The sequence below is a fragment of the Ranitomeya imitator genome, chromosome 5, assembly GCF_032444005.1.
Source record: "Ranitomeya imitator isolate aRanImi1 chromosome 5, aRanImi1.pri, whole genome shotgun sequence".
Lineage (NCBI taxonomy): Eukaryota > Metazoa > Chordata > Amphibia > Anura > Dendrobatidae > Ranitomeya > Ranitomeya imitator.
This window is the reverse complement of record NC_091286.1, coordinates 252,150,365-252,171,768: the sequence shown is the minus strand read 5'-3', so window position 1 is coordinate 252,171,768 and position 21,404 is coordinate 252,150,365. Positions and strand designations below refer to the sequence as shown.

Here is a 21,404-nt window from a genome sequence, read left to right as displayed (position 1 = left end):
AATAATATTTCCCACTTGTATACTTTACATCAGCACAATTTTGGAAACAAAATTTTTTTTTGCTAGGAAGTTATAAGGGTTAAAATTTGACCAACGATTTCTCATTTTTACAACGAAATTTACAAAACAATTTTTTTTAGGGACCACCTCACATTTGAAGTCAGATTGAGGGGTCTATATGGCTGAAAATACCCAAAAGTGACACCATTCTAAAAACTGCACCTCTCAAGGTGCACAAAACCACATTCAAGAAGTTTATTAACCCTTGAGGTGCTTCACAGCAGCAGAAGCAACATGGAAGGAAAAAATGAACATTTAACTTTTTAGTCACAAAAATGATCTTTCAGCAACAATTTTTTTATTTTCCCAATGGTAAAAGGAGAAACTGAACCACAAAAGTTTTTGTCCAATTTGTCCTGAGTACGCTGATACTTCATATGTGGGGGTAAACCACTGTTTGGGCGCACGGCAGGGCTTGGAAGGGAAGGAGCGCCATTTGACTTTTTGAATGAAAAATTGGCTCCACTCTTTAGCGGACACCATGTCACATTTGGAGAGCCCCCGTGTGCCTAAAAATTGGAGCTCCCCCACAAGTGACCCCATTTTGGAAACTAGACGCCCCAAGGAACTTATCTAGATGCATAGTGAGCACTTTAAAGCCCCAGGTGCTTCACAAATTGATCCGTAAAAATGAAAAAGTACTTTTTTTCACAAAAAAATTATTTTAGCCTCAATTTCTTCATTTTCACATGGGCAACAGGATAAAATGGATACTAAAATTTGTTGGGCAAATTCTCCTGAGTACACCGATACCTCACATGTGGGGGTAAACCACTGTTTGGGCACATGGAAAGGCTCGGAAGGGAAGGAGCGCCATTTGACTTTTTGAATGAAAAATTTTCTCCATCGTTAGCGGACACCATGTCGCGTTTGGAGAGACCCTGTGTGCCTAAACATTGGAGCTCCCCCACAAGTGACCCCATTTTGGAAACTGGACCCCCAAGGAACTTATCTAGATGCCTAGTGAGCGCTTTAAACCCCCAGGTGCTTCACAGAAGTTTATAACGCAGAGCCATGAAAATAAAAAATAATTTTTCTTTCCTCAAAAATGATTTTTTAGCCTGGAATTTCCTATTTTGCCAACGGTAATAGGAGAAATTGGACAATAAATGTTGTTGTCCAGTTTGTCTTGAGTACGCAGATACCCCATATGTGGGGGTAAACCACTGTTTGGGTGCACGGCAGGGCTCGGAAGGGAAGGCACGCCATTTGGCTTTTTAAATGGAAAATTAGCTCCAATCATGAGCGGACACCAAGTCGCGTTTGGAGAGCCCCTGTGTGCCTAAACATTGGAGATCCCCCACAAATGACCCCATTTTGGAAACTAGACCCCCAAAGGAACTAATTTAGATGTGTGGTGAGCACTTTGAACCCTCAAGTGCTTCACAGAAGTTTATAACGCAGAGCCATGAAAATAAAAAAAAAAAATTTATTTTCTCAAAAATGATTTTTTAGCCCACAATTTTTTATTTTCCCAAGGGTAACAGGAGAAATTTGACCCCAATATTTGTTGTCCAGTTTCTCCTGAGTACGGTGATACCCCATATGTGGGGGTAAACTACTGTTTGGGCACATGCCGGGGCTCGGAAGTGAAGTAGTGAAGTTTTGAAATGCAGACTTTGATGGAATGCTCTACGGGCGTCACGTTGCGTTTGCAGAGCCCCTGATGTGGCTAAACAGTAGAAACCCCCACAAGTGACCCCATTTTGGAAACTAAACCCCGAAAGGAACTAATCTAGATATGTGGTGAGCACTTTCAACCCCCAAGTCCTTCACAGACGTTTATAACGCAGAGCCGTGAAAATAATAAATACGTTTTCTTTCCTCAAAAATAATTTTTAGCCCAGAATTTTTTATTTTCCCAAGGGTTACAGGAGAAATTGGACCCAAAAAGTTGTTGTCGAGTTTCTCCTGAGTACGCTGATACCCCATGTGTGGGGGTAAACCACTGTTTGGGCACACGTCGGGGCTCAGAAGGGAAGTAGTGACTTTTGAAATGCAGACTTTGATGGAATGGTCTGCGGACGTCACGTTGCGTTTGCAGAGCCCCTGGTGTGCCTAAACAGTAGAAACCCCCCACAAGTGACCCCATTTTGGAAACTAGACCCCCCAAGGAACTTATCTAGATATGTGGTGAGCACTTTGAACCCCCAAGTGCTTCACAGACGTTTACAACGCAGAGCCGTGAAAATAAAAAATAATTTTTCTTTCCTCAAAAATGATGTTTTAGCAAGCAATTTTTTATTTTCTCAAGGGTAACAGGAGAAATTGGACCCCAATAATTGTTGCGCAGTTTGTCCTGACTATGCTGGTACCCCATATGTGGGGGCAAACCACTGTTTGGGCACACGTCGGGGCTCGGGAGGGAGCACCATTTGACTTTTTGAATAAAAGATTGGCTGGAATCAATGGTGGCGCCATGTTGCGTTTGGAGACCCCCTGATGTGCCGAAACAGTGGAAACCCCTCAATTCTAACGCCAACACACCCCTAACCCTTATCCCAACTGTAGCCGTAACCCTAACCACAACCCTAACCCCAACACACCCCCCTAACCCTAACCACAACCCTAATTCCAACCCAACCCTAACCCTAAGGCTATGTGCCCACGTTGCGGATTCATGTGAGATTTTTCCGCACTATTTTTTAAAAATCCACGGGTAAAAGGCACTGCGTTTTACCTGCGGATTTACCGCGGATTTCCAGCGTTTTTTGTGCGGATTTCACCTGTGGATTCCTATTGAGGATCAGGTGTAAAACGCTGCGGAATCCGCACAAAGAATTGACATGCTGCGGAAAATACAATGCAGCGTTTCCGCGCTGTATTTTCCGCACCATGGGCACAGCGGATTTGGTTTTCCATATGTTTATATGGTACTGTAAACCTGATGGAACACTGCTGCGAATCCGCAGCGGCCAATCCGCTGCGGATCCGCAGCCAAAACCGCACCGTGTGCACATAGCCTAATTCTAAAGGTATGTGCACACGCTGCGGAAAACGCTGCGGATCCGCAGCAGTTTCCCATGAGTTTACATTTCAATGTAAACCTATGGGAAACAAAAATCGCTGTACACATGCTGCAGAAAAACTGCACGGAAATGCAGGGGTTTACATTCCGCAGCATGTCACTTCTTTCTGCGGATTCCACTGCGGTTTTACAACTGCTCCAATAGAAAATCGCAGTTGTAAAACCGCAGTGAAATGTGCAGAAAAACCGCGGTAAATCCGCCATAAATCCGCAGCGGTTTAGCACTGTGGATTTATCAAATCTGCTGCGGAAAAATCCGCAGAGGACCAGAATACGTGTGCACATATCGAAACCCTAACCCTAACCCTACCCCTACCCCTAGTTCTAACTCCAACCTTAGTGGGAAAAAAAAAATTATTTATTTTATTATTGTCCCTACCTATGGGGGACAAGGGGGGGGGGGGGTCATTTACTGTTTTTTATTTTATTTTGATCACTGCGATAGGTTTTATCACAGTGATCAAAATTCACATTTGAACGAATCTGCCTGCCGGCAGATTCGGCGGGCGCACTGCGCATGCGCCCGCCATTTTGGAACAAAGCGGCGCCCAGGAAAGAAGATGGACGGACCCCGGGAGGCTCGGTAAGTATAAGGGGGGAAGATCAGGGCACGGGGGGCGTCGGAGCACGGGGGGGGGGTGGATCGGAGCATGGGGGGGTGGATCGGTGTGCGGGTGGGTGGATCGGTGTGCGGGCGGGTGGATCGGTGTGCGGGGGGGTGGATCGGTGTGCAGGGGGGTGGATTGGAGCACGGGGGGTGGGATTGGAGCACGGGGGGTGGGATTGGAGCACGGGGGGAGTGGACAGGAGGACGGGGGAGCGGAGCACAGGACGGAGGGGAGCGGACCACAGATCGGAGGGCTGGGGGGGGGGGCGATCGGTGGGTTGGGGTGGGGGCACATTAGTGTTTCCAGCCATGGCCGATGATATTGCAGCATCGGCCATGGCTGGATTGTAATATTTCACCAGTTTTTTTAGGTGAAATATTACAAATCGCTCTGATTGGCAGTTTCACTTTCAACAGCCAATCAGAGCGATCGTAGCCACAGGGGGGTGAAGCCACCCCCCCTGGGCTAAACTACCACTCCCCCTGTCCCTGCAGATCAGGTGAAATTGGAGTTAACCCTTTCCCCCGGCCTGCAGGAGCCCAATCCGGCCATGACGCATATGCTGTGTCACAGGTCGGATTGGCACGGGTTTTCATGACGCATACGCTGTGTCAAAGGTCGGGAAGGGGTTAAAATTTAGATGGAGGTCAGCCGGCAGAGCTCTCACACTCGAAACCCCAGTTACACAGGAGCAATATGGGAGAACAGCTGCCAGATTACGGCAGCAGTTGGAGATCGGACATGCCAGATATATGCGCCCACACTGTCAGCCAAATCGGGTAGTCTAACGCGAATGGGTGTCTTAAGTCCTTTTACAATTAATAATGAAATGTAGGAAAATGTAAATACAACAACCATTTCACATCAATAAGTTGGAGGTATAAGATCATGTTCTCGGCAGCATGTACTGCTGTCTACATGGGACAATGTGCTGAAGAGAACAAGGTCTTTTAAGCTTTCTTATAGAGGTAGTCTGGTTAAAACAAAACATCAACTATCCACAGTGGGTGCACAACCGCAGGGACTAGAACCAATTGTTAAAAGGGGAACATTTATCCCCGTAAGAATGAAGCAGCATTGTGCATGTGCAACATATGCTCCATTAATTCCCTATGGACTGTGCTTGGCTTTTCTGACATTCCCATAGGGAGTGAATGGAGAGACAGTCGTGAGTCCTATATGCTCCGCCGTCTTGTAACTGGAATAAAAGTCCTCCATTTGGGATAAAAGTTCTCCGATCTCCAATCGGTGGCGGTCCTCACATCGATCAGCAAGTTATCACCTGGCTCACGTACGTCCATGATGCATGCCAAGCTCTTGCCATATGACGAGCAAATATATGCAAATCTGTGCCTTAGATATAGGAAAATTTATATATCATAGGTTTTCGGACAAATAGTTTGTGTCTCCTAAAACATCCAAGCCTAAAAGTATTACGGTAATTCAGATTCATCTGGATACAGTTCTAAAAAGTTCAATAAATCAAATTGCCCTAGTGACAGACTAAGAATCAGCTTTCCAATTCAAAGTCCTTGTGATATATGGCAGCAGTGACATCCTATATCTTTGCTGTGGTGAGGAATTCAGAATGCTTTCCTCTCCATCATTATTATGCGACATCCAAGGTAGAAACTAACTAAATTTGAAACTGTCCAAGGATGGTGAGCAAAATCTCAACTTGCTCCGCTCGTAACTTGTGATTCTTTAAAAAGTAGAGAGTTGCAAATCAATATAATTCAACCCTACTGTACAAAAGTGCTTACACAAATGGTTCCCACAGATTCTTGGCTAACGTCCGGTTAAGAGATATTTCCTCAGGTCTACGGTCATTTTACAGGGACAAAACCGAACAAAACATCACACCAATACCTCACAGAACCCTCAGTCTCTGCATAATGCCACGTTCACATGTTCAGTATTTTATATCAGCATGTGTAAGCCAAAATCAGGAGTGGGTGATAAATACAGAAGTGGTGACGTGTTTCTATTATACTTTTCATCTCCTGATTTTGGCTTACAAATGTTGAGGTAAAATATTGACTAAATACTTAACGAGGAGTACATTTCACCAGTTATCAATCTCAAACTAAAGCTGGCCATACACAGTAGAGCCATGTTAGCAGAACGATGCTTTGGCCAAGCGCTCTATATTCTCTTTAAAAAAAAAAAAAGGTCAACTGACATGTCGGCCAGCGGCTTATCTCTGGGAAAACAATGCGATCGTCATTCCAAAATCAGACATGCCTGATTGACATCTCAACTGACGATTAGTCGGCCAGTGCCCCTCACACATCAGGCGGTCGATATTGGCGCTTTCAGCTAACTATATGGGAGCCATAAGGGTATGTTTAGACTAGTCGACCAGCAACACTAAACGACTCCCAATCAGCTACATGTTTGTTGAACGGCGGTTAATAGCCAGTTTACACAGTCAGACTGTGCTTCAGATACGCACAGAAGGCTCTGCAATAGTTAAGGTACCGTCACACTGAGCAACTTTACAACAAGAACGACAGCGATCCGTGATGTTGCAGCATCCTGGATAGCGATCTCGTTGTGTTTGACACGCAGCAGCGATCAGGATCCTGCTGTGACATCGTTGGTCGGAGCTGAAAGTCCGACACTTTATTTGGTCGTCAGGTCGGCGTGATTCGTCATGTTTGACAGCAAAAGCAACGATGCCTGCAATGTTTTTTCACAGAGCCAACAACCAGCGAGAACGATAAGTATGTCACTGGATCTCTACAGCGACCTAAACAGCGACGCTCCAGCGATCTAGTTTAGGTCGGATCGTTGTCTATATCGCTGGAGCGTCGCTAAATGTGACGGTACCTTTACTGTGCACAGGCTGCATTTGTTCTCGGCAGGAAAAGTCCTGCTAGTCCTCCATCAGATTCTACATTTTATTTTATTAGCCAAAACCATTATACTATGAGCATAATAAATTAAACTGCCTAAATCTTTGAGCTACAACGTTATCTTTCACTACGGACTTCTTACATTTATAACAAAACATGTTTTGTCTGAATAAATCTGTAAAAACTAACCGCTATATTGGCCAGATAGTTTACAAAATCCCATAAAACCCTATGTTTACCTACATTAGCTACCCTACTTATGCAAAATGTTTCTGGTGGTACATGTGTCAAATATACCTATTGACCCCCATTCACCAGACATAAGGCTGCAAGTGTCAATTTGACCTCAGTCAGGGTGGTACACACTTGCATACTTATTTTTACTCTATAGGAAAGAGCAATGGAAAGGCTTCCTATGCAGTATGTTTTCCCTTCTGTGAGTAGAGCCGAATACTTAAAGCAAACATTTCACCAGATTTGGCTGACATGAGTTATGGCCACCGCCATTCAGGGCTTATACACAGCATTCTATAATGCTGTATATCTGCCCCCAATCCGACCTGCAAGAGAAGACAAATAACTTATTATACTCACCTGCAAGGCGGTCCAGTCCGATGGGTGTCGCAGGTCCTGGTCTGGCGACTCCCATCTTCTTGCAATGCCGCCCTCCTGCTTGCTTCATGGCTACCCGGCATCGCGCTCCTGCTCAAGTGTACTTATCTGCCCTGGTGAGGGCAGAGCAAAGTACTGCAGTGTGCAGGTGACGGGAAATGTCAGAGGCCTAGCGGCTGCGTACAGCAGTACTTTACTCTGCTCTCAACAGGGCAGATACGTACACCTGAGCAGGAGCGTGATGTCGGGGAGCCAAGAATCAAGCAGGAGGGCGGCATTGCTAGAAGATGGGAGTCGCCAGGCCAAGACCTGCGGCACCCATCGGACCGGACCGCCCCGCAGGCGAGTCTAATAAAAGTCATTTGTCTTCTCTTGCAGGTCGGATTGGGGGCAGATATACAGCATTATAGAATGATGTAGATAAGCCCTGAAAAGCGGTCGCCATAACTTGTATCGGCCAAACCTGATGACAGGTTCACTTCAAGTGTGCGTGCGCCCGCAGTAGACCAAAGCAAAGCAAAAGTGTGCAAGCAAAGTCGTGATTTCTGTGCGCAGGCACAAGATTTTGCCCAGCAATGTAGATGACCCGAGGGGGTCTCCTATGTCAATTACAGAAGGTAGACGGAGAGCAGCAGCCGGGGCGAGGGATACAGTGGGCCAAAACCATGCCCATTGGACCAGACCAACCTGATTTCCATACAGCGAGGGAGAACTTAAAAAGGTTTTTGGGGGGTATACATGGTGCATCAGGAGGTTATATAAGAATTTATGAAACGCAGCACAGGCGCTGAATAAGGTCATAGAATTAGTTGCTACATGACAAAACTGGTGACAGATTCCCATTAAAGAGGTTTCTCCTTTTACAATTTAACTTTACCATAGAGTAGCAGAGGCTCACACAGTTCACATCCAGTATAGTGATTGGCTGCAGTGCTTACCATTAATATTGATGAGATTTTACAGCTGCAGCCTAACAAAGAGCAGTAGCACAGAGGTAGCACTGGATGCAGGGAGGGTTAGTAACTAAAAGAGTGTGCAGCCCCAGGCTGATGATTTTACAAATATAACTTATTGTCAAAAGTGCTCATATATAAAACACAAACCCACCTACACAGAGGCCCTACTGAAACCACTTCAGTTTCTAGCAAAAGTCAGAATCAAACTTCAATTCTAATATGATGAAAGCAGAGATTTTGCCCTTTCACTGAGAAGGGGGCTGCAGCAGGTTGGGGGTCCCAGCTCTGCATTTCAGAATCTCATGAATAAAAAATAAAAAAGGCAGTCCCAGACCGATGATTGGTACTTTTTTTTTTAAGGGATGAAATCAAACGGTAAAACTGCTTAAAAATTAAGCATAATGTTCCTTTATCTGAAAATTCCTTGACAAATCAGCACTGCATTCCCATAACATCCTAACAACGCGGTACTAATAAATCAAGACATTGCTTTACTTGTATAAAACAAACATGGGAGATGTGGGAATTGTTGTTTATTTAAGTCATGTCAAATTGTATTCATAGTGCAGACAAACCGAAACTACTAACTAGGGCATTTCTAATTATCACAGTAATTGAATGTAGCAGTTCTTATGATATGCCAACTTGACGTGAACAGTATGTGGAAACCCTTTGGAGGCCTTCACGATGAGCTCTAGAAATATTTTCTTCAAGTTCTTATCTTTATAATCAAAGCTGGAGATTCCTTACCCCCTTATTTTTTTTTATTTGTAGCTATTGTTTCTCCTCCTTTCTATCTAAAGGCCATAACTAATTTTTTTGTTGACATGCCCATATCAAAGCTTGTTTGTTTTTTTTTGCAGGACAAGACAAAATTTTAAATGGCACCATTCGTTTTACCGTACAATGCACTACAAGCATTCACTCCATACTTTACCCAGAAAAATTGCTGTAACTTCTAAGGCTATGTGCACACGTTGCAGAATTGCCGTGGAAATTTCCACTGCAATTCGGCAACTCCTGCCACAGGAAATACGTATGCAGAATTGGCATGCGAATCCCCGCTAAATACTAGTGTTTTACAAGCGTAATTAACTTGCAGAATGCTAACGTTTTCCAAGCGATCTGTAGCATCGCTTGGAAAACTGATTGACAGGTTGGTCACACTTGTCAAACATAGTGCGTGACAAGTGTGACCAACTTTTTACTATAGATGCAGCCTATGCAGCATCAATAGTAAAAAGATATGTCAAAAATAATTTAAAAAAATAAAAAATTGTGATATTCTCACCTTCCAGCGTCCCCCGCAGCCTTCCCGCTCCTCGAGATGCTCCTGTTCCCAGCAATGCCTCGCAGCAATGACCCCAGATGACGTAGCATCACGCGAGACCGCTACGTAATCACAGGTCATTGTCGCAAGGCATTACTGGGAACGGGAGCATCGTGAGGAGCGGGAAGGCTGCGGGGGACGCCGGAAGGTGAGAATATCACAATTTTTTATTTTAATTATTTATTTATATTTTTTTAACAGATATATGGTTCCCAGGGCCTGGAGGAGAGTCTCCTCTCCTCCACCCTGGGTACAAATCGCACATGATCAGCTTACTTCCCGCACTGTGGGCATAGCCCCATGCGGGAAGTAAGCGGATCAATGCATTCCTATGTGTGGGGAATCCCCGCGATTCCACACAAAGAATGAACATGCTGCGTTTATTTCCAGAATGCGATTCCGCCGCAGGAAAAAATGCAGCATGTGCACAAAAAAATGCGAAAAGCATTCAAAATGATGGGATGTTTATGTAAGCGGTTTTTTTTTTGCGGAAAACGGCAAAAAAAAAAAGGCTAAACAAAATGCTAAAAATCCTGAACATGTGCACATAGCCTAAAAGAGACAGTACTGATATTTGGACTGTACATCCTTTGGTTCATGAGAAGTGAGAGGATAATGAACCTCAGCGACAGTGATGAGAAACCGCGACAGTGATGAGAAACCTTTTCGCACCGAGTGGTCTCGATAGACTTTCTGTGGCGTCGGTAGTTTGTGAGAGGCTTGCGTTTCACTTGTGCCAAATTCCTACTCCCATTTGTTAATGTACAGATACAGTTTGGAGTAGTATATTTTCACTGTGAAAATTTATTGGTAAACGGAGCCCTTAAAGAGGTGCCAAAGTGAGTTTCTTAAGTTTTGGGGGTCAAAATACGTCATCCATTACTGAATAGGCACGATGGCGAAGTCTAAAAATGTCTGAGGAAACAATTCCAAGATGTGAAACCACGACTTCAGGCATCTCCATATAAATAATTGCACAGGCTTTTCCAGGAGATAGGCATGAGTCAACAGGCGGCCAAGAAAGTTTATGTTCACCCGTACACAGTCACTGTAGTTCAGAAATTGAAAGGGCCCGATCAAGAGAAAAGAATTTGTTAATGCCAGATTTTTTCCTTTGGAAAACATGGAAGGAACGTGAAGGAATGCTTGGATGCGAAGGGACATTTTCAACACCTGCTTTAAAAATATCAGTTTCTTATGAATCAAGATATATAGAGTCGAAATTTTAGTACAATAGTCTATTTTAGAAGTTACAGTAATTTTTCTGGGTAAAGTAGCTAGTAAATTACCCTGTAGAAAATGGTAAAAATTGTAAAAAATAAAAAAAAAAAAAACCATTTTTAAATACAATGAAAGGGTGGTGTGAAAAAAGGCAATTCCGCCATTTTTTCCCTCACGGTGTTTATTGTATGGCAAAAATGAACTATCAACATGATTCTTCAGATCAACACAATTAATTCAATACCAAACTTGCATAGATTTGTTTTTTTTTTTTGTTTGTTTTTTTACAAACAGACATGTTTGTGCTGATAAAGGCAGAAGGAGGAAGGTTTCTGCCACGCAAGTTCATCGGATTAAGAGAGCAGTTGCTAAAAAGCCATTACAAACCAGCAAACAGATATTTGAAGCTGCTGGTGCCTCTGAAGTCCCTCGAATCTCAAGGTGTAAGATCCTTCAAAGGCTTGCTCTGGTTCATAAATCTACTATTCGGCCACTCCTGAACAGTGTTCACAAGCTGAAACGGTTGCAGTGGGCCCAGACATACATGACGACTAATTTTCAAACAGTCTTGTTTACTGATGAGTGTCGAGCAACCCTGGATGGTCCAGATGGATGGAGTAGTGGATGGTTGGTGGAGGCCACAATGTCCCAACAAGGCTGTGACGTCAGCAAAGAGGTGGAAGAGTCATGATTTTGGGCTGGAATCATGGGGAAACAGCTGGTAGGGCCCTTTAAGGTTCCTGAAGGTGTGAAAATGACCTCTGCAAAGTACTGTATATAGAGTTTCTGACTGACAACTTTCTTCCATGGTATAAAAAGCAGAAACATGCCTTCAGGAGCAAAATCATCTTCATGCATGACAAAGCACCATCTCATGCTGCGAAGAATACCTCTGAGTCATTGGCTGCTATGGGCATAAAAGGAGATAAACTCACGGTGTGGCCACCATCTTCCCCTGACCTCAACCCTATAGGGAACCTTTGGAGTATCATCAAGTAAAAGATCTATGAGGGTGGGAGGCAGTTCACATCAAAACAGCAGCTCTGGGAGGCTATTCTGACTTCATGCAAAGAAATACAAGCAGAAACTCTCCAAAAAGGTGATATCAAAGAAAGGTTCCTATGTTAACATGTAACTTGGCTATTAGGATGTTTTGGAGTTAAATAGCTTTTTTGTTTAGTGAATGTGACCTCCTAATGCTGCAAATTCCACAAATGAGCATTTTCAGTTCTTTAAAACACATCAAATGTTTATAAATTCTACTGTGCCTAATAATTTGGAACAGCGTGTTTTGAGTTTTTATTCATTTTGGAGATTATACTGTTATCATTGGGAGGTTTCTTCAACAAAATTTGATGTATACTCTAACGGGTGATGAGTTTTATTAGACTCACTGTCATTTGCACCGACCATTTAGGAAAATCCGAGAAAAATGCAAATTGCATAATAATTTGGAACATAGTGTATATCGGCTTGCCTCAGTTTTGCCAGAAACATCTCAAGAATTTTGGGAGAATACTCTGTGGAGTGAAGAGACAAAAGTTAAACTTTTTTGAAGGTGTATGTCCCATTACATCTGGCATAGAAGTAATAGCATTTCAGAAAAGGATCATCATACCAATAGTAAAATATGGTGATGGTAGTGTGATGGTCTGGGGCTGTTTTGCTGCTGTAAATGAAACAATGAATTCTGAGGTCTACCAAAAAGTCCTGAAGGAGGATGGCCATCTGTTGGTGACCTTAAGCTGATGCACACTTGGTTTATGCAGCAGGATAATGATCCAAAACACACCAGAAAGTCCACCTCTGAATGGCTTAAGAAAAACAAAACTAAGACTTTGGAGTGGCCTAGTCAAAGTCCTGACCTTAATCCTATCGAGATGCTGTGGCATGACCTTAAAAAGGCGGTTCATGCTTGGAAGTCCTCCAATATGGCTGAATTACAACAATTCTGCTAAGATAAGTGGCCAAAATTCCTCCAGGGCGTTGTAATAGACTCATTGCCAGTTATTGCAAACGCTTGATTGGAGTTGTTGCTGCTAAGGGAGGCCCAACTAGTTACTAGGTTTAGGGGCAATCACTTTCACACAGGACCCTGTAGGTTTGGATTTCTTTTTCTCTTAATAATTAAGGCCTTATTGAAAAACTGTATTTTGTGTTTACTTGTGTTATCTTTGTCTAATATTTAAATTTGTGTGGTGATCTGAAACATTTACATGGACAAACATGCATAACAATAGGAAATCAGGAAGGGGCAACACTTCACACAACTGTAGCTAGATAGAACATAGTATAAGATACTTAAATTGTTGCACTGTTATTCCTACTATTATGTGATTTGTTGTCCTGTACCAAAACTGTTTCCAGAATTAAAACTTTCATTTCTGTGAAAGGAAAATAAATCGCTTTAGTTGGTTACTTCCACCTCATCCTTATCTGCGTGTTGCATCCCAGTTCACACATACACACCTTATTTTGAGATTTTGTGTATACTCATTAACTTGATAGAACTTTGGCGCTACACTGGGGAATGGATTGATGACTGAAAAGATTCTTTGTAATGTTGTGCAGAATTTGGTGCCACAAATAATAGAACTCCTTTACGAGATAATATCAGTCTAGCCATTACTTAATCCAATAGAAAACTAGAAGAAAGGAGGCATATGCACAGGAAAAAAAAAAACATTAATAATAATATGAATAGAAAGGAAAATGTATTAAGCTATATTCCGAAAGCTGTACATGTCCGAGCATTATACTGTGACTTTCTTGCAAAAACAACCCCGTTCACTTGTCTAAGGCTACGTTCACATTTGCGTTGTGCGGGGCTGCGTCGGCGACGCAACGCACAACGCAAACAAAAACGCATGCAAAACGCATTGTTTTGTGACGCATGCGTCCTTTTTTGGCATGATTTTGGACGCAAAAAAAATGCAACTTGCTGCGTCCTCTGCGCCTTGACGCTTACTCCAAAAAAGACGCATGCGTCACAAAACGCAAGACAACGCATGTCCATGCGCCTCCATGTTAAATATAGGGGCGCATCACGCATGCGTCGCCGCGGCTGCGCCCGAAGCAGCCCCGCAAAACGCTAATGTGAACGTACCCTAACAGAGAAGAATTCAGAAGCTCCCTTGACACATTTTAACCTTCTGGATTTCTATTTCTATGCATTATTTACACCCAATCTCGGTTCTCCATCAAACTGATTTCTTTCTTGAGGTGGTAGAAAATAGGTTTCCTGCGCACAAAAACGTCATTTCTATAGCGACATCTCCAACACCAGCAGGCACATTGTGCAGATTCCCTATGGTATTGCAGAATTAATTATAATAAAATTGACTAAATCACGTCAGCACACTAAGGCTATCAGTACATATGGGCTAAATTGGTTTTCCAGACATCATTTTCTGCAGTTCCTTTATGGAACTGCAGAATCTTGGCAGTGTGAAGTATGCTCACTGTGAGAATCCCCACACATTTTCCAGCTTGAGTGGGCAGTCACATAATCGCATGTATAGATTGCATACTTGGGGTAATGCATCAATTAGCAATTTTTCCTGCTCCTCCTCTCCATGTTCTCAACTATGCAAATTGCATATGTAGTTATGAGATTGCCAGCTGAGGCCAGAAATAAAGGAGAATCCCGACAGTGTGCACGTTGCGCAGTCAGGATTTGGCAAAATATATGTTGAGCCAAGCAAACCCTTTCAGACAACTGAATAGTCACATTTCCAAACTTTGCCGTAACAGCAGGGCCATAAAGTGGGATTATAAAGAAAGCATCATAAAGATATAATCCATGGATCCCACCAAAATAGTTATTTATTGCATGACTAGATGGTGGCCCGATTCTAACACATCGGGTATTCTAGAATATGCACAGCCCACGCAGTATATTGCCCAGCCACATAGTATACAGCACAGACACGTAGTATACAGCACAGACACGTAGTAGTATACTGCCCAGTCACGTAGTGTATTGCTCAGCTAAGTAGTATATTGCCCAGCCACGTATGTAACAGGTTAAAAAATAAAAAATGAAACATATACTCACCTTCCGAGGTGTCCCTTGTAGTCCTGTCGCCTGTGTGCGGTGCACGCGGCAGCTTCCGGTCCCGGGATTAGTATGAGCGCAGGACCTGTGATGACGTCGCGGTCACATGACCGTGACGTGATGGAAGGTCCATCTCACATAGCATCTTTGGAACCGAAACCTGCCGCTTGCACTGCTGAGGACAGGACGCACGTCGGAGGGTGAGAATAACCTTTTTTTATTATTATTTTTAACATTAGATCGTTTTACACATCACACAGGGTTAATAGCTGCGTAACCGGAGTGCTTACTCCGCGCTCCGGTAACGCTAGCATTAACCCTGTGTCAGGGCTGACTGGAGGGCTGACAGGAGGGGAGTATGGAGCGGGCACTGACTGTGGGGCGGAAAGAGCGGCCATATTGCCGCCGGACTGTGGCCGTCGCTGATTGGTCGTGGCAATGGTCGTGGGCGTTTTGCCACGACCAATCAGCGACTTGGATTCCATGACAGACAGAGGCTGCGACCAATGAATATCCGTGACAGAAAGACAGGCAGACAGACAGACGGAAGTGACCCTTAGACAATTATATAGTAGATAGTATTATTATTTCCTATATACTTCTATATATAATTGTATTATTTTTCCAACATTTCATGTAGGTAATGTTAGGTGGGTTTAATAAAATAATTAGAAATACATTTCCTATTAAAGTGCTGATATGAGTTGTCTGAACAACGCAAACACAAATTATGGGAGAAAAAGCTTTAACAAGACAAATGCTCTCACTGAACGGTTTTGTCCTCCATGGGTTTGATGTGAATAGCTAACAAAGAGAAAATTAATCAGGGTGAAATGAGATTTTAACCTCAGCCTGACATTTTGGATTTGTAATTTTTTTTTTTTTCAAACGGGCATATAACTTAAGAAAAGGAAACAGACAATCTTAATAAGTGTTAGAAATGTTCTAACTGCACAATATTGCTTATTACTTTTTCTTTCCCACAAGAAAGTTATCTGAAGAGATCACGATGAGGAATCAAACAATCAGTATATGTACTGAAAACTACCGTAATCAACAAGCAATATCATACTTTCTGGAAAGAAATGTCTTTACATATTCCAGAAATATCAAGAAGCAAATATTCCTCACATCCTGAAAGCCAAAGAGACGTGGTGAACTCAGGCGTTTTTGATTCATAGAGAGGGAGGAGAATCTGACGAGTGGCATGCCCCTCCGTGCGCTACCCCAGAAATATTACTCCAGTCCAAGAGTGGAGTAGGGGTATGTTTCCACGGTCAGAAAACGCTGCGGATTGGAAGCCGCAGCGTCCAATCCGCAGAGGCCAGATGTTACAGCATAGTGGAGGTGATTTTATTAAATATGCATGATCTTACTTTTCCCTATTCCCATTGATATCTGTTGCGGAAAAGTCATAAGTTTTGAGCAAACAAAAAAAAAAAAAAGTGTGTATGGTCTGCTAAAAAGTGTACACCAACTACAAGAGGAGTAATAGACTGTTACAGCCCTTCACATTTTCCCTCATCACTTTATGTTGGTAAAGTCTTTGCCTTACAAGCCACAAACATTTGTTTTTACGCAAAATGAATTGAATGCAATGTTAAAATCATGACAAAGTAAACTGCTTTCTTTCCCACATCCTCTGGCCGTATTAATACCCAGATCAATATTACACAGTAGCGACATCCACGGGTGAAATTCTCATTTGTTCCGAACAGCAAGAGAAAAAAAAGCCCTCGGCATGCCCTGTCACATTGGCTTTAGAAGGAAATGCACTAATAAACTCTTGCCCCTGGGTCATCGTTGACAACGGGCAATACGCTGCCAACTCACATTAAAGGCAATTCATATCAGTGGCCCCAAACTTTCCCTTAAGATTACCATCTTTTATCCAGACATAGCAGGATGTCAGATTTAACGTGCCACTGAGATACAAGAGTCGTCACCAGAGTTAATCTTTAGTATAGGTTTAACACCACAGACCCCAAACTCCTCCTGGGCTTTTTTTTGTGAACTGCAGTTAACATGACTTATCAAAGAAACCAGAATCCAACAGGCTTGTACAGAGCTTCCCCATCTGCCCAAAAGACATAATGCAATGAGTAGGATTATCAAAATAGGATCGCTTCATAACTGGGGTAATGTAAAGTCTCATTTGAATAGGAGATAAATGAGGTTTTTGGAACAACCCCTTCATTTACAGCCTTACATTAAAGGGGTACTACGGGAGATAAAAAATGTTTGTACTGACCTTGCCCTCAAACTAAAAAGATGAGATGCCCAGTGGACTTTTATTATCTTTACAACACTTGTTATTCTGTGTTACAGGAGCTGCTCCTCAGTGCTCCCCACCTCCCATCTGGGACAACACGTTAAGGTACCTTCACACTCAGCAACTTTACAACGAGAACGACAACGATCCGTGACGTTGCAGCGTCCTGGATAGCGATCTCGTTGTGTTTGACACGCACCAGCGATCTAGATCCTGCTGTGATATCGCTGGTCGTTGCTGAAAGTCCAGAACTTTATTTGGTCGTCAGATCAGCGTGTATCGTTGTTGTTTGACAGCAAAAGCAACGATGCCTGCAATGATTTACATGGAGCTAATGACCTGTGACGACCTGTGAGAACGATAAGTGAGTAACCCTTACGTCACTGGATCGCTCCTGCATCGTTCTGGAGCTGCTGTGTTTGACATCTCTACAGCGACCTAAACAGCGACGCTCCAGCGATCTAGTTTAGGTCGGATCGTTGTCTATATCGCCGGAGCGTCGCTAAATGTGACGGTACCTTTACACAGCAACTTGCAGCTCCCCGCTGTGAGTAACAGCCAGTCTGAGGAGCCATTTGCAGGTTTGTTTGATTGGTTTTAACCATCATGCAAAATATTGCATTTTTCAACACAATTGATACATCTTTCTCATTGTGTTGACTGGTACATTAAATGAAGCAGAACAGACCCAAGAATTAATTTCAGTTTTAGATTTTTATGTTATTTACCTCGGACGATGAGCTGAGCAAAGTTTGAGACTCCAGACCCTCGTTCTGATTGCGTTACACATCTGTAGAGATCTTCATCTGCTTTTGCCACTTCCCTCAACTTGAAAGAGGCAGCAAACCTTCTATGATTAATGTTTTTCGTTTGCGCCACAGGGATGTCTTCACCATTCCTTTTCTGAAAACAGAAAAAAGATACATAATATGAAGATGACCAGCAATTTCCCCCCCGTAATTATTTTGACTTTAATGACAAAGCTCCATTTTTCTAAATCCGACGCATAACTTAATGCAGTAATAACTCTGAAATGCATCAACAATGATTGAAATAATTTTTTCATGACATATTGCACTTTATGTTAGTGACAAACACTGGTCGATATTTTCATAAAAAATGCAAGATATCTGAAACGTGACAAAAAATGTCAAAATTTTTCTAAAAAAAAAAGACAAACCTTTTACCATATAACTACTTTACATCAGCATTGTTAGAATGGTTAAAACTAGCAAGTTTTCACTTTTTTCAAGAAAATTTCCTTTCTTATGAACCTTTTCAGTTTTGAAGAGACTTTGAGGAGACTATGTATTGAAAACCTCAAAAATATAATGATTTAAAAACTGCAGCCCTCAAATTAGGTGGTTAATTTTTCACAAGTGATAATATGAGAAAATGGTCCTCACAGTGCGATATGCAACTTCAAAGAAATGCGAAGAAAGCTCATATGTGGATGAAAACTTATGTTTGTGTACAAGGCTAGGCTCGGAAAGGAAAGCGCATTAATTGATTTTTGGAGTGCAAATATGGTTGGAATAGATTGTAGACGCAATGTTGTATTAATAGATCTCTTGAGGTGCCAAAAAGAGAGCCCATTTAGGAAACTTGATAACTCAAGGAATGTATCTAGGGGTGTAGTAGGCAGTGTAGCCCACAGATGCTTCATAGAAGTTTGGAAGACTACGCCATGAAAACTAAAAATTACTTTTCTTTTCTGCTACAGGAAAGAAATATATATTGGTACCGTGTTAGCCAGTAGATAGAAAAATATTTAGAATTGAGAGTCTATTTTTCTTTTCTGCTAATTTTACTTTAGCCTCAATTTTCATTCTTGCGCAAGTGAATAGCAGGAAATGGACCCAAAATGTGTAACACAATGTTTATCACACTACGGTTTGATCATACCTAAGGGCTTGCAAGGGAAGGAAAACCATTTGGGTTTTGGTCTCAGAGGAGCCTTAACAGGAAAAACAAATTGGAGGTGACCCCATTTTGGATGCAACACTGCTCAAGGAATTCACCTACAGGTGTAGTTAGTATTTTGAATCCACAACTGCCTCACACTACAACATTCAGCCAAGTTATAATGGAGAAGTAAGGGAAAATGGACTCCAGAATGTTTTATGCACTTTCCCATGCACATAGCAATATCCCAAATGTCATCAGAAACCCCTGTTTGTCAACATAGGGCTTAGAAGGAAGGAGCGCAATTTCATCTTTGAGATGCAAATTTAGATGGAATAGTTTGCAAGCACAATTTGCAGAACCCTTCAATAGCCAAAACAGCAGAAAAAAGTGACTCATTTTGGAGACTAGACCATGCAAATTTATCTACAAATCTTGTGACTATTTTGGAAAACAGGCGGTTTCAATAAAGAAAAATGCATGTTGTAGAGTGAAAATTGCAAATATACCAGCTTAGTGCCCAATACATTGTGCCCATCTTGTGCTTCTGGAGACAAACCCCCAAGCAGGTTCTTCCCACTTCAGTAATACTAAATATGGGGACAGCAATGGAGGATTAGGCCCACTGAGGGGCTCAGCAGGGATGGAGGCATTTGGATTTTAAGGTACCGTCACACTTAGCGACGCTGCAGCGATACCGACAACGATCCGGATCGCTGCAGCGTCGCTGTTTGGTCGCTGGAGAGCTGTCACACAGACCGCTCTCCAGCGACCAACGATGCCGGTAACCAGGGTAAACATCGGGTAACTAAGCGCAGGGCCGCGCTTAGTAACCCGATGTTTACCCTGGTTACCATCCTAAAAGTAAAAAAAACAAACAGAACATACTTACCTACAGCCGTCTGTCCTCCAGCGCTGTGCTCTGCACTCCTCCTGTACTGTCTGTGTGAGCACAGCGGCCGGAAAGCAGAGCGGTGACGTCACCGCTCTGCTTTCCGGCTGACCGACGCTCACAGCCAGTACAGGAGGAGAGCAGAGCACAGCGCTGGAGGACAGACGGCTGTAGGTAAGTATGTAGTGTTTGTTTTTTTTACTTTTAGGATGGTAACCAGGGTAAACATCGGGTTACTAAGCGCGGCACTGCGCTTAGTTACCCGATGTTTACCCTGGTTACCAGTGAAGACATCGCTGGATCGGTGTCACACACGCCGATTCAGCGATGTCTACGGGGAGTCCAGCGACCAAATAAAGTTCTGGACTTTCTTCCCCGACCAGCGACAGCACAGCAGGGGCCTGATCGTTGCTGCCTGTCACACTGGACGATATCGCTAGCGAGGACGCTGCAACGTCACGGATCGCTAGCGATATCGTCTAGTGTGACGGTACCTTTAAAGTACAGATTGTATTTGGGGGGATGGAGAGAAAATGTTGCTTTTACAGCGCTTTTGTGCTACCCAGCAACATGGAAACACCCTATTTTTCCAATAACAACGGATATGAATGGAAGCTTGTTTCTCATGGAATGAGTTGAAGTTTTTATGGGTAGCATTAGTGATTCATAATATTTTTTGATCATTTTTAAGACCATTAACATTTATCCTGTTCTCTATGCTGAGCCCGCACCTCGTGGTTTCCATCTAAATTCCCCCAAAAATGAGATTCCTGGCAAAAGCATTTACTAAAACGAGGCAGATGGAGTCACTTTGGACTTAGTCTAGACTCTCATAGCAATATCCTGTCGTTTAGGAAAGCACACGTTTGGTCGACCACACTTTCATACGCTAAAAAGATTCTTAAAAAGTGGGACACCGCTGGAAAAGAGAGCTGACAGAACCCAAAATATCTCCATCCACTTTTAGGGGATTTAGACGGAAGCCATGACAAGTGCTCGGAATTATATTGATTTTTTGGGTGGCAAAATGAACAAAAACAGCAGTTCAAAACATGCTTTCATTTTTTTATGTTGTTCAGGAAGCGATGTAAGTGGTAACGCAGCGAGTGACTTCAGCGTGCTCAAATAATATGTTCGAGTCCCCAAGGCTGCATATCTCAAACAAACAGGCAATCATTGCATGTGTTGCGGCCAACAGCCGCGAGACCTGCAGCCACGGGGACTCGAACATATTATTCAAGAACGCCACAGACCCCCTGTTAGCACCTGTGCATGTTGGATAAAGCCTTATCCGTGCTTGTTCACTCATCACAAGTCAGCACACCAGATGCTAAATACTAGGTTTACTATTTTGTGTGTATTGCTGTTTTTATACACTAAAAATAAATTTGTATCAAACTCTGCTTTTTCTTCACTGCTATAATTTTTTACATTTTTGACCATCAGCTGTGTTTGGTCTTGTTTTTTGTGGCCTGAGTTTACATTTATATTGACATCATTTTGCAGTACATAACATTTTTTATGGCTTTTTAGTCAGATTTCTTGAACGCCAACAACTTCAGATAGGTTTCATTTCATTTATTTAAGACGTTCACAGTGCAAGAA

General features: G+C 42.8%; 1 protein-coding gene across 9 annotated transcripts in view; it reads right to left on the bottom strand.

The window, feature by feature from the left end:
- The window catches only part of PTPRK (protein tyrosine phosphatase receptor type K), a 413,915-nt gene that overhangs the window by 215,467 nt on the left and 177,044 nt on the right, over window positions 1-21,404 (bottom strand). For all 9 annotated transcript variants that reach the window (XM_069726055.1, XM_069726057.1, XM_069726060.1 and 6 more), the window contains exon 6: window positions 17,731-17,905. In XM_069726055.1, the coding sequence (XP_069582156.1) occupies window positions 17,731-17,905 (175 nt within the window). The remainder of the gene's footprint in view (window positions 1-17,730; window positions 17,906-21,404) is intronic.